Raw genomic sequence first — 14176 nt, forward strand, 5'->3', positions numbered from 1 at the left:
ACATTCACATAGTCAAAGTAATGCAAATACCAAATACTGACTTACCCAAAATGTCTGACATAATTCTATTGGGAGGTTGGGGAGAGGGGACCCTAGGGGAATGGTAGTTAGCCAAATCCCCATTGAAGCAGGAAATTGGTAGATAACAAAAATGGAGAAATGAAGAACTGGTGGTTTCAATATAACACTAGAGCCATAGAGGAACAATAGAAGAAAACAACAAAATTTTATGTCCTCTTCTTTAGAAGACAGGGAGATTGCAGGGAGCTGTTGCTGTGTAAGCTCCCCAGATTCCCAGAGCGCCGTGTAGAACTAACCAGAGGCTCCAGCAGCCCGCCAAAATAGTAATTTGTGAAAGCTTACTTCGGAGTTTGATTATACACCTTTCTAGAGCTTCTTCTGAAGGAAACACTCTTCTGAGGGATTTTTTTTTTCCTTAAGTAGCCAGGAGAAACAATTGTTTCATTACTTAATCACGAGCAACGATATCACATGTCTTCCTGAAGTCTTGGCTCCGCAGAACATTCAGAGTTCTTGTGAAAAACACATGAAATTGTTTGTGTTAGATGTTTCTCATGTACACTAAAATATTAGTCCTCTCCTGCCCTTTATTGATGGAGGCTTCTACTTCCTAGCGTCTCTGCCTTGACTTCCATGTAGAAAGGTGGCTAATAAAAACTTGCATTTTTTATGATTTTAGAACATGTTGCCTCTTTGTGTTTAGCTACCCTTCCCAAGGGACCATGACTGAGTCTCTGAGTCAAATCCCAGGTTTAGCTGAGATTCTCTGTTTTTTAAGCTTTAAAATAGTTTAATCAGGGGTGCCTGGGTGGCTCAGTCGGTTAAGTGTCCGACTTCGGTTCAGGTCACGATCTCGCAGTCCGTAAGTTCAAGCCCCACGTTGGGCTCTGTGCTGACAGCTCAGAGCCTGGAGCCTGGTTGGGACTCTGTGTCTCCCTCTTTCTCTGCTCCTCCCCTGCTCGCACTCTGTCTCTTTCTCAAAATAATAAACATTCAAAAAAAATTTTTTTTAATTGTTTAATCAACAGAAGAGGGGAAAAAAAGTCTGATCTTTCCCTTTTTTTCCCTTGGTGCCTTAAGATTAGAATGTTTTTCTAAAACCAGGACAACAATTCACCGGTAGGGGTAAATAGATGGAGTTAATTGGAAATTTGTAAATCAGACAACTGATTGGTTGAGTTTCTGTTGGCTTTGTGTTGACATGGGCCACTGAAGATCCTTCTGACCCTGCACTTACCAGGTGCCACTGCCTGTGTCCACACTCTGTGCCTTTACCGAGTCTGTAAAACCTTCCTTTTCTCTTCCTCAGCTTGATGTGTTCGATGCCGCGGAGCAGTACCAGCAGGCTGGCCTTCCCCTGATCGTGCTGGCTGGCAAAGAGTATGGCTCAGGCAGCTCCCGGGACTGGGCGGCCAAGGGCCCTTTCCTCCTGGTGAGTACGATGGAGAGAGATCCCAGCAGGCGAGCTCAGGAAAGCGTGTGATGTTTGTACAACTGCTTCTTGGTGGACCTGGCTTTACCTCACTCAGTGAAGGGTGACCTAGAGTTGAACTGGTTCCTTAGATCAGTTATTCATTTTCGGGAGACCATGGATCTTTGGGGTGTCTGTAGAGCAGTTGGGACGAGGGTCTGTGAAGTCTCTGAAATTCTGTTGAAAAGGGTATATGTATGTCTTTGTTTTGTAGGGAAGAATTTCATGGTTTTCATGATATTCAGTTTGAGGATCAGAAATGTATCTCAGGCGGTTGTCCCAGGAGCGCAGTAAGCCCGGGCGGCCGATCCTGTGTTGTCGGTCAGGAGGTTCACAGAAGGGGAAAGTAAGGAGCCTGCACTTTGGACACACGCGGGAGCGCACGTTTTTACAGTCGCTTCTCACTGCCCGTGAATCAGCTCGTAGACTCCCAAGGGAAAAGGCAGCGCTCTCTGGATGTAGACAGGCAGCTCTTTAGAACCTTCTACCAACTCAGGGCCTGACCCTCTGGCGGTGTCCCCATAGAGGGGCCGTGCAGGGAGCAGGCAGCTTTTACCTCCTGAGCATTTGCTGGAAGAGCCCTGCAGCTCAGCTTTAATTCTCGGGGTTGGGTGAAATGCCATAGCCAGTGTCAATCCAAATGATTTGTGGCTCCAGCAAATTAAGCCTTGGGAAGCACTAAATAAGTTGACATCCACTAAATAAGTTGATGTCTATGGTAAAAAATGTGGTGTCTGGCAGGCTGCCCTCCAGAAGTCCAGGATAATGTGTTTGAACATCACACCTACTGTGTTTTTTCTTTCTTTTTTTTTTTAATCCATCCTTTTGCTCTGGCACGGGGTAGGGGTGGGGGGAGGATGTTCTCTGATTACTTGGTAATATATCAAAAGCCTGCCTTTTTGAGAAGCTGCTAGAAAGAACCAGAGGAATGACAGAAGAGGAAAGGGTTTTAGGAAGAAGGCTGGGAGCTGGTGGTAGAAATGAGACCCAGTGCAGCACGCAGCCAGAGAGGGAACCGTAAGAGCTGGCGGAGGGTAAGAGAACCGGCACGCAAGGGGCTCCTAGGAGCCTAGACCTCTGTACGGAACGGCTCCAGGTTCCAGCAGCCCAAGCCGGGCTGCTCAGCAGTGCTGGGCTGTGCTCCCGGCTGAGGGGGCCGGACGGCTGCCGTCTGCGGTGCCGCGCGGCCCTTGCCGGGAGCTATTCACCCCCCTCCTAGTGAATACGTGTAGTAAATCCAGACGGAATATCTGCTGCTCTGAAGAACCTGTTCTTCCTCTATACGCTCATTTTTAAATGTGGAAACGCTTGTGGGATTTCTAAATATACCTATGCCAGGATCTCATGCCCAAAGATTCTGGTTTAGTTGCTAAGGAGAAAGGCCTGCATGTGGGCATTGTAAAAGCCTGCCCTGGTGATGTGAATATGTGGCAAAGTTTGAGAACCAGTGCTTTGTGTCTACGGCTCCCGCAGCTTACAAGAATCACTAGCTTCCTCCCCTCCATGCTCCCTGCAAGAGGTCCTGATCTGGGGTAATGCCTAAAGAACCTACATTTTTAACAAGTTCCCAGAATGCTCCTCATGCAGGGGGGCTTAAAAGTATACCCTAAAGGGGCACCAGGGTGGCTCAGTGAGGTAAGCGTTCGACTCTTGATTTCAGCTCAGGTCATGATCTCAGGGTCATGAGACTGAGCCCCAAGTCGGGCTCTGCACTGGGTGTGGAGCCTGCTTGAGACTCTTTCCCTCTCCTACAGCCCCTCCCCCTCAAAAAAAGTGCACTCTATGTATCAAGAGCCCGTTTAGGGGTATCTTAATATTATATTGCAATTAACTAATATTTAAGAGTGGGGTGTTCTAGTTAATCAAGGATCCTGGCTTATTGAGCACTGCTGTATATTGCCACTTCTAGTTCACTAAAACAATGTACTTTACAGGAAGTCTTAATATGAAGACTGTATTCAGTGCAATTCAGTCCTTGAAACAGGACATTGTAAAAGCAGCACATCATTTACTTTCTCGATAGTATGTTCTGGAAGTTGCTTTTTTGGTTAAATCTTTTGTGTCTGCACCTATAGTAGCAAAATCCCAGGGAAATAGAAGAAATGATTATGGTGTTTTGTGGTGTAGATTCCAGATAACAATGAAAGTTTGCTAAGAGATGTTGTATCACAAAGCAGCTAAGTGTGTGGTCAAACTGCATGGGTTCCAATACCAGGTACTCCACTGACTGCGTGGGTAAAGGGGGGACAATAATGGCCTCTACCTCCCAGAGCTGGCGGAGGGTGGATTGAGAAAATCCATTCAAGTGCTTGCACGTGGCCTGTACTTATAGGCAGTTCAGACTATCTACTGTGTTATTTATAATTAGAGAGCAACTTTATGTAAACAACCAGTTGGTACTTAGAATTTAGGTGTGAGAAGACTTAAGAAGCCTTTTGTGAAGTTTCCTTGTAGCTAAAGAAAACTGGAACTGTGTCCAAAGTACTCTCTTGGCTCCTCAGGGAATCAAAGCCGTCCTGGCGGAGAGTTACGAGCGCATTCACCGCAGTAATTTGGTGGGAATGGGGGTGATTCCCCTCGAATATCTTCCTGGGGAGACTGCAGACATCCTGGGACTCACAGGGCGAGAACGATACACGATCATCATTCCAGAAAACCTCAAACCACGAATGAAAGTGCAGGTCAAGGTAAGCTGAGCCTCTCCACACCAGGCCCAAGTAAACAGGGCTGTGTGTTTATAATCAATCCCATCAGAAGGAAGGGAGTAGAGTTCGGAAGGAAGAAAATCACTCAGTAGGACTGCAAGGAGGATGGCAGCTGTTGACTGATCACTTACTGCTTGTTTATGCGTGTGGTCACCATCACTTTCTTTCTTACCCTCCAACCAGCCCCACTGTCTCCACTGTGGCCCAGACTCACTTAGCCCAGAGAGGGGTGGGGGGAAGCTCAAAGACCGCACGTTGTCACATTACCCAAAAAATACCTTCTTATTATCAAAATGTGAACACACACACCCCATCCCTGAGCCTCACCCCAGGCCCCAGATTTTGATTAGCCTAGAGGTAAAAACGACAGCTCCCTATGTGAGGTGAGGCCAAGTGCCCCACACTGCCTACGGGACCACCTCAATGAGACTTCTCCTGACCCGCAGCTCCCAGAGAGGGTTTAGAAAATACCATCCAGGGGCACCTGGGTAGCTCCATCTGGTAAGTATCCAGGTTGGGCTCAGGTCATGATCTTGGGGTTTGTGAGTTCCAGCCCCACACTGAATGCTTGGGATTCTTTCTCTCCCTCTCTCTCTGCCCCTGCCCCCACATTGACGTGCGCGCATGATCTCTCTCTCTCTCCCTCTCAAAGTAAAGAGAGAAAACGCCATCCCGAACATCATTAGTTGCTGCTACCCCAGGAGACCTGGTTCTCTGTTGCCTGTCACTGCCATCACTCATACGCCATGATGCTTCCCTGTGCAGAGAAGTCCACTGGGGGTCTCGTCCAAATGCAGCTTCTGATTTCCTGGGTCTGGGCTGGAGCCCGGGACTGCACACGGCAGCCCTGAGGAAAGGGTGGGTGGGCGCCCCTCCCTGCCTAGCCGCCTCCCTCACTGATTCTCCTCTGCTTCTTTGTCATCACAGCTTGACACCGGGAAGAGCTTCCAGGCCGTCATGAGGTTCGACACCGACGTGGAGCTTGCTTATTTCCACAACGGGGGCATCCTCAACTACATGGTTCGCAAGATGGCCAAGTAGGTCACCTGCACCTGGAGCTGCACCAGGAGGGAGCGAAGCGCCACCGGCCGGCCGGGCCCTTGGTGCAGAGCACCCCCCTCCACGTGTGGGCCTCCCCGCAGGGGTGTCGCCTTGCACACATGCACGTGAGCACGGACGTGTTCTGGTGCCATCCCTCCAGGCACAAAACGAGCAGTTTCTGCATTCTCTATTTTTGTGAATCTTTGGCTCTCTCTCTGGAATTTGGAAGCTCAAGTGGTGGCAATGTCAGTAGTGCCAGAAAAGGAGAACTGAGCTTGTCTTTAAGGAAACTGATTACAGGATGTTGATTTTTTCACTGTCAGCCTGATAAGTCTTCTCAGAAGGCGTCGCCTGTCCTCTTTCCTGTTCGGCTCTGTTCCCCTCTGTTCGGTGAAACCTTTCCCTTGAGACTCCCTGGCCTCTGCATAGTATGCCAGAGTTAACTGACATGGGTAACTCCCACTTCAGATCACAGTAGTGATTGTGACTCCCCTGCCCCCTTCTTCCTTCAGAGCAGATGATCCAGACAGCTCGGATCAGACACTGACATTTTTTGATTATGTACCTTTGGATGGATCAACACTAAAGAAATTGTGACATTTTTCTTTTACTATCTTCAAAAATCGTCCCCAGAAAATTTTTCAGTTAAGAGGAGGACTTTGGAGGTGGTTTTGGAGAGAGACTTAGAACATTTGTAATTTGAAGAAGAGATTAAATCTATTTTCAAGCAAAACTTTTTGACTTTGGAATTGAATTCTGTGGTGTGTGAGGCTTCAGTCTGGGCCTGTTTAGAGCAGAGCGAGTCTCAGGCTACCAGCATCCTGAAGCCTGGGTGACGTTTAACCTCTCCTGCTTTTACAACCACATCCGTGCTATACAGGTGAAATGGAAGAGTTGGGGAACCAGGATTTCTCTGCCCTGGTTGGGAGCAGACAAGAAGCTAGTAGGAGCAATAATGTAAACGTGGTGAGCAGATCATCATTTTTTTATATTCGTGTCCTATAGTTTACGTCCTTATTGTCATTGACAGCATTTTGGGGCACATGTCTCAGCTGCCATAACAAAATATCATAGACTGGGTGGCTCAAACATCAACAATGTATTTTCTCCTTCCTGGAGGCTACAAGTTACGATCAAGTTTCCAGCCACTTCATTTTCTGGTCAGAGCTTTCTGTCTTTCCTTTTGTGATGTTTGAAGGTTTGTCTAAGCCATTTATGGTCCTAGTGAATTACAACTAATCTGAACCTGTTTTAGAGAACACTTAAGTTATTACAGAGCCTACCCTGTCTTGAACACAAAATACCGTGGCCTACATGGAAACAGCAAAACTCAGGCAGTTGTCCCCATGTCTGGAAAACCGCAAACAACTCTCAGGGCATCAGCAACCTTGTTTAATGACACAAGAATGCCACTTGAATACATAGTCTGATTTTTTTAAGTGGATAGGACAGCCAAATTTATCTCCTCAGTTTCATCCAAGGAACCTGAGAACAGAGTCCAAACTGTTGACCATCAACTATTATTACAAAATGGCTTGAGATGACCATTCAAAGGGAACAACAGCACGGGTTAAGGAAACAAATTAATAGGGCAAGATGTACAATACACTATAAAAACAAATCAATTTCTCAAGAAGTACTGTATCATCTACATGCTCCTATTACTAAAAGTTGTCCTACAGAATTTTAAGATTACATGCCACACACTGGTACATGGAAAATATGAGTAACTACTATATCTATGTATATGAATATTTATAGAACCCTTAGAATTATCAGCATTTAAGAGATCAGCATAGAGGAATCAACAGCACAGACTGGGACAGAGCTAACAGAAATAGGAGCCAAGAGGGGGTTCCAGGAAAGGAGTACTCAACAGGGCCAAAAGCAGCAAAGAGATCAAAGAGAAGGCCTAAGAAGTGCCCGATGGATTAGGCACTGGTATTAACAAGAACAATGTCAGTAGATTAAGGGCAAAAGTCAGTTTACAGTAGCAGGTTAAGGAAAGAAAGGGAAGCATAGAAAAAACTTTCAACATTTCTTTCCTTCCTTCAATTCATTCATTCATTCTAATGTGTAACCCAGTGGCTACTGGATATTCATTGGGGATCAATTGCAAGGGGAAGGATAGGAAAAGAAGTTAAGGCTTTTTAATTTTTCCCAAGTACTTAAGAGCTTTATTGGCCTACAGAAAGCCATAAACAGAGGGTAAAGTTAAGTGATAGATATTTAGTTCAATACAAGCCTTGGGCAAATACCTTCACAATGGTACAAGCAATCCATGATTGTACCCACTGGGGCTAATTTCTTCAGTCAGGGTCGGTCATCCATCCCCTGTAGCTAAAGAATGAGGCACCCAGGTCATTTGGGCATTTCCTTAGCATCAAATGGTATCTTCTCAAAGTGAAAGTCCTTCCACTTTGCATATAGTTTCTGAGCTCCAGTTGCAATATCCTCCACCACAAAACTTTCTATTTTTATAACTGGAATCTCAAATATCTTATACTTCACATGGATTCCCCAGTCATGGCTGCAGTTTGGTCTGGCACAGAAGATCTTTGCTCTCTTCTCAAAATATCCAAAGCTCTTTGGTTTGGGGTGTAGTTTACTCACAAAGCACTTCCTGAAAGCATCTCCAACCACAGTGTAATGGCATTCCTACGGATGAAGGGATTGAATAACAACATTAAAACGAGTACAAAACCGTGATTTAAAAAAGCTCCACCCTAATCTGAGATGAAGAGCACGTAGGATCCCACTCATTTTACAGATGGGGTAAGAAGGAAATACACATTCACCTGAAGGCCAGACCAGAATCCATGCGGCCTGACTCCCAGTTACACGGGTGGAGTTGAGGGTGGGGGTCAGGGTACAAGTGAAGTGACAGGGGCCATCTCATGAAGAGGAGGACTAAGAAGTTTCCAGGGAACTGAGCTTCTGAAAATAGATACCCTTTATTGATTCAGAAACAAAAGGGAGTATTTATTGAAGATCTCCAAAGACTGAATTCACCTGGCAGGCAAAATCCAAAGGATACAGAGAAGAACAAAGGGTCAATGTGGATCTGAAGAGGGTTGGGGACTAAAGGGTTCAGAGGCTCTGCCTGTAGTCAACTTTAGAGTAAACCTCAGAAAGGCCACACTGTACAGAACAAATGCAGACCCCAACACACCAGCCCCTCGGGAAAAGTCATAAAGCAAAGCACCATTTCAACAGAAAAATCACTCAAATTGGAGCTGAAGGGACCTTTTATAGCTAAAGAAGCAGACTCCTAAAGGCATGGGAACTTGCTAGTATCACCCCTAATATGCTTCTTGCTCAGAGGGACTGATTAGAGACTTCAGCTTTCTGAAGCCCAAGGAGAACCCTGAAAACTCATCATCTGAACGAGCCTCCCCTTTATCAGCAGCAATGGAGTTATATCCAACTTTTGTCTTTAGACATTTTTGTATCCAAAGTTTTATCCAAAAGTATTAGGGAAAAAAAATTCAGAAAACTAACCTATTTTTTAAAATGAGATACTTTGTTTTCGTTATAAGTGATTTGTATCCCAAAAAGAAAGTTTAGAAAACATAAAATAGTAGAAAATATCACAGAATCTCACTGCAAAATAGTAATGCATTTTAGATATTTCCCCTAGTCTTTTTTTCTATACAAAGTTAAATTTATTTTTTTGTTGCTGGTAGTGATGGTGGTATTATTGCTATTATGTCACACTGCTATAGTCCTAGCATATTTCCAATTTTGTATCCTTATTTTTCCCACTTCATTAGTTTGTAAGAAGTTTTTCATTATACATAAGCTTCATGATCATTTTGTTTAATAAACTTTACTTCAGAATTATTTTAGATTTACAGAAAAATTTCCAAGATTATCCAGAAAATTCCTGTAGACCCTTCACCCAGCTTCCCTGAATTCTCACACACCATAGTACATTTGTCAAAACTAAGAAATTAGGATTGGAACATTACTATTAACTACAGATTTTACTACTTTTTATAATAATATTCTTTATCTACTCTAGGATCGAATCCAAGATACCCCATTCATTTAGCATAACCATTTTTAATGGCTATGTAATATTTAGTTAAGTGGCTTCTTTTTCTTCTTTATTGTTAAGGATTTCCTATTAAAACGTGTTTAGCTTTTTAAAAATACATTGACCATGCTCGTGAAAACAATAAAAAAAATAATGACTATAAATATCTCACCAATAGTAAGCTTTAATTAGTGCTAAAAAATGACCCAGTGCTCTTTGTTAAAAAGGCTGCTTACCTCCACCACTCTGATATCAACAGTGTAACATGCAAAGGCTTTGCACTTTCTGCAGAGCAGTTTTTTATTTTCCTTATCAGGTACAGGTTCTACTTTTCCTTGACTATCCCTGATGACTTTTTCTTGAATCTGTATCTGGAGAACCTACATGCAAAAAAACACACGCAAAAAACAAACAAAAAAAAAAAACCCACACCATCAGTGTAATTTGTGTACAACTAGGAGGTATATAGTGTATGTAATCATTCGTTTATATACAACTTCCATGAACATACAGTACCTGACTTTGTTTATTAAAAAAAAAATCCCATAGATTATTTTAATGGTTCTCCTAATTGTTTGTTAGTGTTTAACTGTGACCTCCAATTAGTCTTTTAATTTTTTCATCAAAGATGCTCATAAAATACTAAGGATGTCCATAAAATAGTCATCTGAACCATGCTTTCTACTTTAGTAGTTGGCAAAATTTTTTAAATCCCTCACAAATAAACACATGATATATACTGTTCCAGGCATGACTACACCCCCTTGTAGGGCAGAGACCCATTAAATGGAACAGCAGGCAGAAGAGTCCCCATCATCTAAAAAAATTTTTTTCTCTCCTCTTCCAACCACAGGAGAGTATTGTTGAATTACAGTAAAGTTAAATGTATATATAGTATGTCTGCATCCTATTTCAAACCTCAGGACATGGCTAAGTATAACTAAGAACCTGGACATGATGGAGAAAATAAACCTAAGAAGATTCCAAAGGTTGAAGAGAGGATGGCAGGCAGCTAGGAAACACATGGTACAACAACATGGTGGTGACTCCCTGGGTTTTCTTTTCAACTCATATATCCAGACTAGGGGCTGAAGAAACAAGCAAGCAGAAATGCCTATGGGCACAAATAAAAAATATCTCAACAGAAGCCTACTCTCTAGCCAAAGGACCTGGAAAGGCACAGCCTAGCAAGCCAAAAAACTTTTAGAAATTAACTGTTCTACTCCAAACATCACAGAATAAAACAAAAAACTATGGCCTAGGGGCGCACCTGGGTGGCACAGTCGGTTAAGTGTCCGACTCTTGATCTTGGCTCAGGTCATGATCTCACAGTTCGTGAGTTTGGACCCTGCATTGGGCTTTGCGTGCTGATGGCGCGAAGCCTGCTTGGGATTCCCTCTTTCCTCTCCGCCCCTCCCCCACCTGTGCACGAATTCTCTCTCTCTCTGTCTCAAAAATATATAAAAAAAATTTGTTTAAGTTTATTTTTGAGACAGAGTGAGTGTGAGTAGGGGAGGGGCAGAGAGAGAGGAGACACAGAATCCCAACTAGACTCCAGACTCAGAGTTGTCAGTACACAGCCTGATGCGGGGCTCAAACTCATGAACCATGAGATCATGACCTGAGCCGGAGTCAGACACTGACTGAGCCACCCAAGTGCCCCTAAATGTATGTATGTATGTATGTATGTGTATATATATACATACATATATATACCTATATATATATGTGTGTGTGTGTGTATATATGTATATATATACACATATACATATGTGTATACACACACACACACACACACACATATATATATATATGTAAATAACCTATTTTTAGGGTGGCCTCACCCCTACCCATGCTAGCAAAGACTGAGTGGGGCACCAAAATTTCCACTTGCAGAGCTGTAATGAAGAACCTTGACACTCTCACCCCATGGTGTCAGAGAAAGCCAAGAGGGGAGCCATGACTTTCAGCCCTGCCAAATGGTAGACCCCTTTGCCTGTGATGTCAGGGAGACCCTGTGGGGAGCCAGAACTCCCACACACACCCCCAACAAAATTACCAGCTACCAACAGGTCCCGGCCACACTTGTCCCAAACTCCCTCTCATCCTTTACCATCTCTGCCTGTTCTCTATGGCTGTGAGGGGAATCCCAAATGTGATTCAACAGTCTAACTCAACATGTTGATACTTAACCTGTTTTGTTCTCATCCCACTCCTGTCCTGGCACACTGACTACAAAAGAGTGTCTGTGTCTGGCCCAGCCTCCATCTCCCCTGGGAGATTTTTACTCTATTTCTTCTGCCACAAAGGAGTCTAAGCAGCTTGTCACCCAATAGAAGAGACAAAAATTAGGACATGGGGATGAAAGCTATTATGGTTTTAAAACTTTTATTGCCAACATTCCCATATGCTACAAAATGGGAAGGTGGAGCAGTGAAAAGCCCTTATCTTCAGTAAAATTCAGAAGAAAAATTAAGAGGAACTAAAAAATTTCCCTGCCATTCTCAATGAAACTGTGGAAGAAGTATTTTTAAATATTTTAGTCTCTAAGCTTTAGGAAGATATTTTTTAAAAAATGAGGAACTATTGACAAAGTTAAGATTTTATGACCTAAAATAAGTGTTAGACCACTACTTCTTAAAACTTTCTTGATAAAAGAGATTATGACTTTTTAAAAATAAAGGGGTGCCTGGGTGGCGCAGTCGGTTAAGCGTCCGACTTCAGCCAGGTCACGATCTCGCGGTCCGTGGGTTCGAGCCCCGTGTCGGGCTCTGGGCTGATGGCTCAGAGCCTGGAGCCTGTTTCCGATTCTGTGTCTCCCTCTCTCTCTGCCCCTCCCCCGTTCATGCTCTGTCTCTCTCTGTCCCAAAAATAAATAAAAAACGTTGAAAAAAAAAATATGGACACTATGGAATCAGTCTACTGAAATGTAAGTTTCATCTTTGTGAAGGTCAAGTCTACCTCCCATATGCCTCTGTCCATAACAACTCTCATTTTTTGAGCACTTACTTTGTACCAGGCACTGTGCTGAGTGATGTACATACCCCATTTTATCCCCCAAACTGCCCTGTGAATTAAATACCATTACTTTCCTAACTTTATGAATGTGGAGACTGATGACTTAAGAGACAGAGTTAATGCCTGAGGTCACATATCGCATAAGTGGCAGCGATTCTGGGATCAAAGTCTCCACAAGGGGTCTAGGGAAAGTGTGGGGGTGCATGTACATGCGTGCATGTGTGTGTGCAAGTGCATATGTTTCCTGATTTTCCCCAATCTGGTTCCATGCTTCTGGGTTATAAAGGAAATTACAATCAAATGAAGGTTACTACCAAGAGGCTGAACTGAACAGATAACGCCACTCCAAAGTGCACATTACTATCCACAGCCACAACAGGCATTTTACCACGTGCATAGTGCACTGGGAGCTCTTCTCGGAAGACTCCAGATATCAGAGAGAGGGGCCTGAGGAAAAGACAGGGGAGGGCAGGGTTCTGCCTGTTATGATGTAGTCCTCAAGATGAGCTCCCAACTTAAGGGTCGTTCTAACTCAGTTTGTCCTTTCTAACTAAAAACCAAACTTCAAGTATCAACACTAATAATTTGTATTTTAATCTCACTGAGACTTAAATCAGAATGACTCCGATGTTTACTGCAGGACAAAATTTTAAGCATAAACTTATTGTTCTAATGCAACACTCAGAGCAATATGATTAAAAGTACCAACTATGCTCGTATTCTATTACAGTCAGATTCTGAAAGAGTAACACAGATTAAAAGACTTACCTTTTCTTTAAACACTGCTTCATTCCATGTCTGAAGCATTGAAATGGAGTCATTCATCATTTTTTCTTTGTATATATTTATTTTTTCTTTTTCAATTACAACAGCATTACTAGTCAGAAGGAAGCACTTGCTACCTCTCGCTCTTCCTCTGCCTGTCAGAAAACAAATATTTGGTGCCTTTGACTTAAAACCCTGGTAAATCTGAGAATAAGTCAACAAAAGGGTATTCTAAAAATTCAACTTTGGTTCACTGAACTCCACTTTCACAGGAAAGGTGAGCTGTTAGAGCATGGGCTCCAATGCAGGTATATACCTGAATATTAAACTACATTTTAAACTAAGAGCCCACACTAGACTGGCTTCCTTGGGGTCCCCATGGTGCAGGGTGATTAGAAGCCATGTTATCAGAGACACTGCCTTGAAGACAATCCAATATGAACCCACAGGATGACACTGTGAGCAAGCACTCTAAGACAAATAACACATCCTCCCTCAAAGCCTTCAGGGAAATGGGAAAATAGATATGTTCACAGTCATCAGAATATAGATGGCAATAATAAGTGCTATAAGAAAGATCACTGTAAAGGACTATGTGCATTCCAAAAACTATTGCCAGCTGGGGGAATTAGAGACAGGTGATACGGAATCAGGGGAAGAGGTTAAGAGGTAAAATGAAGATTATCAGTAGCAGTACATGAGCACTTTCTGCAACAATGAGAAAATGATGAAGTCAGGCTGGCAGAAGTGGATAATGAATAAAGGTGAAGAACGGGAAATAGGTCGGAAAGATAAATTGGTCCTGGATTTTGACCTTTTTAACATTATGTAAATTGGGACCTATTAAAGTTCCTACGCAGTCAGTCGCAGTCGAGTAACATGCCCAAAGCTGTTTTTCAGGAAGTAAAGTAGCCGGTGTTGTTATGGAAATTGAAAAAAGGAAGAGAGGCTACTTAGGAGATCACCTAGTTGAGGTAAGACAGAAAAATCCCATGGAGTTTTTCTTCTAGAATACAGGGATCCATCAGTACCACAAGCACCACCATGAGAGGTCCACATGTTGGCTATACATATACAGTCCAAGCGGGAATTCTGTTTCCATAAATGTCAGTCAAT

General features: G+C 43.3%; 2 protein-coding genes across 5 annotated transcripts in view; one reads left to right on the forward strand and one right to left on the reverse strand.

Moving 5' to 3' along the window:
- ACO1 (aconitase 1) overlaps positions 1–5971 on the forward strand; it is a 64242-nt gene extending 58271 nt beyond the window's left edge. For both annotated transcript variants that reach the window (XM_006939201.4, XM_045043464.1), the window contains exons 19-21: positions 1331–1453; positions 3994–4179; positions 5125–5971. In XM_006939201.4, the coding sequence (XP_006939263.1) occupies positions 1331–1453; positions 3994–4179; positions 5125–5238 (423 nt within the window). In that variant the 3' untranslated portion in view covers positions 5239–5971. The remainder of the gene's footprint in view (positions 1–1330; positions 1454–3993; positions 4180–5124) is intronic.
- A 638-nt stretch (positions 5972–6609) lies between these two features.
- The window catches only part of DDX58 (DExD/H-box helicase 58), a 38382-nt gene continuing 30815 nt past the window's right edge, over positions 6610–14176 (reverse strand). For all 3 annotated transcript variants that reach the window (XM_006939199.5, XM_006939200.5, XM_019816078.3), the window contains 3 exons: positions 13064–13215; positions 9514–9657; positions 6610–7896 (listed from right to left, as the gene is read on the reverse strand). In XM_006939199.5, the coding sequence (XP_006939261.1) occupies positions 7600–7896; positions 9514–9657; positions 13064–13215 (593 nt within the window). In that variant the 3' untranslated portion in view covers positions 6610–7599. The remainder of the gene's footprint in view (positions 7897–9513; positions 9658–13063; positions 13216–14176) is intronic.

Source organism: Felis catus, chromosome D4 (assembly GCF_018350175.1).
Source record: "Felis catus isolate Fca126 chromosome D4, F.catus_Fca126_mat1.0, whole genome shotgun sequence".
NCBI lineage: Eukaryota > Metazoa > Chordata > Mammalia > Carnivora > Felidae > Felis > Felis catus.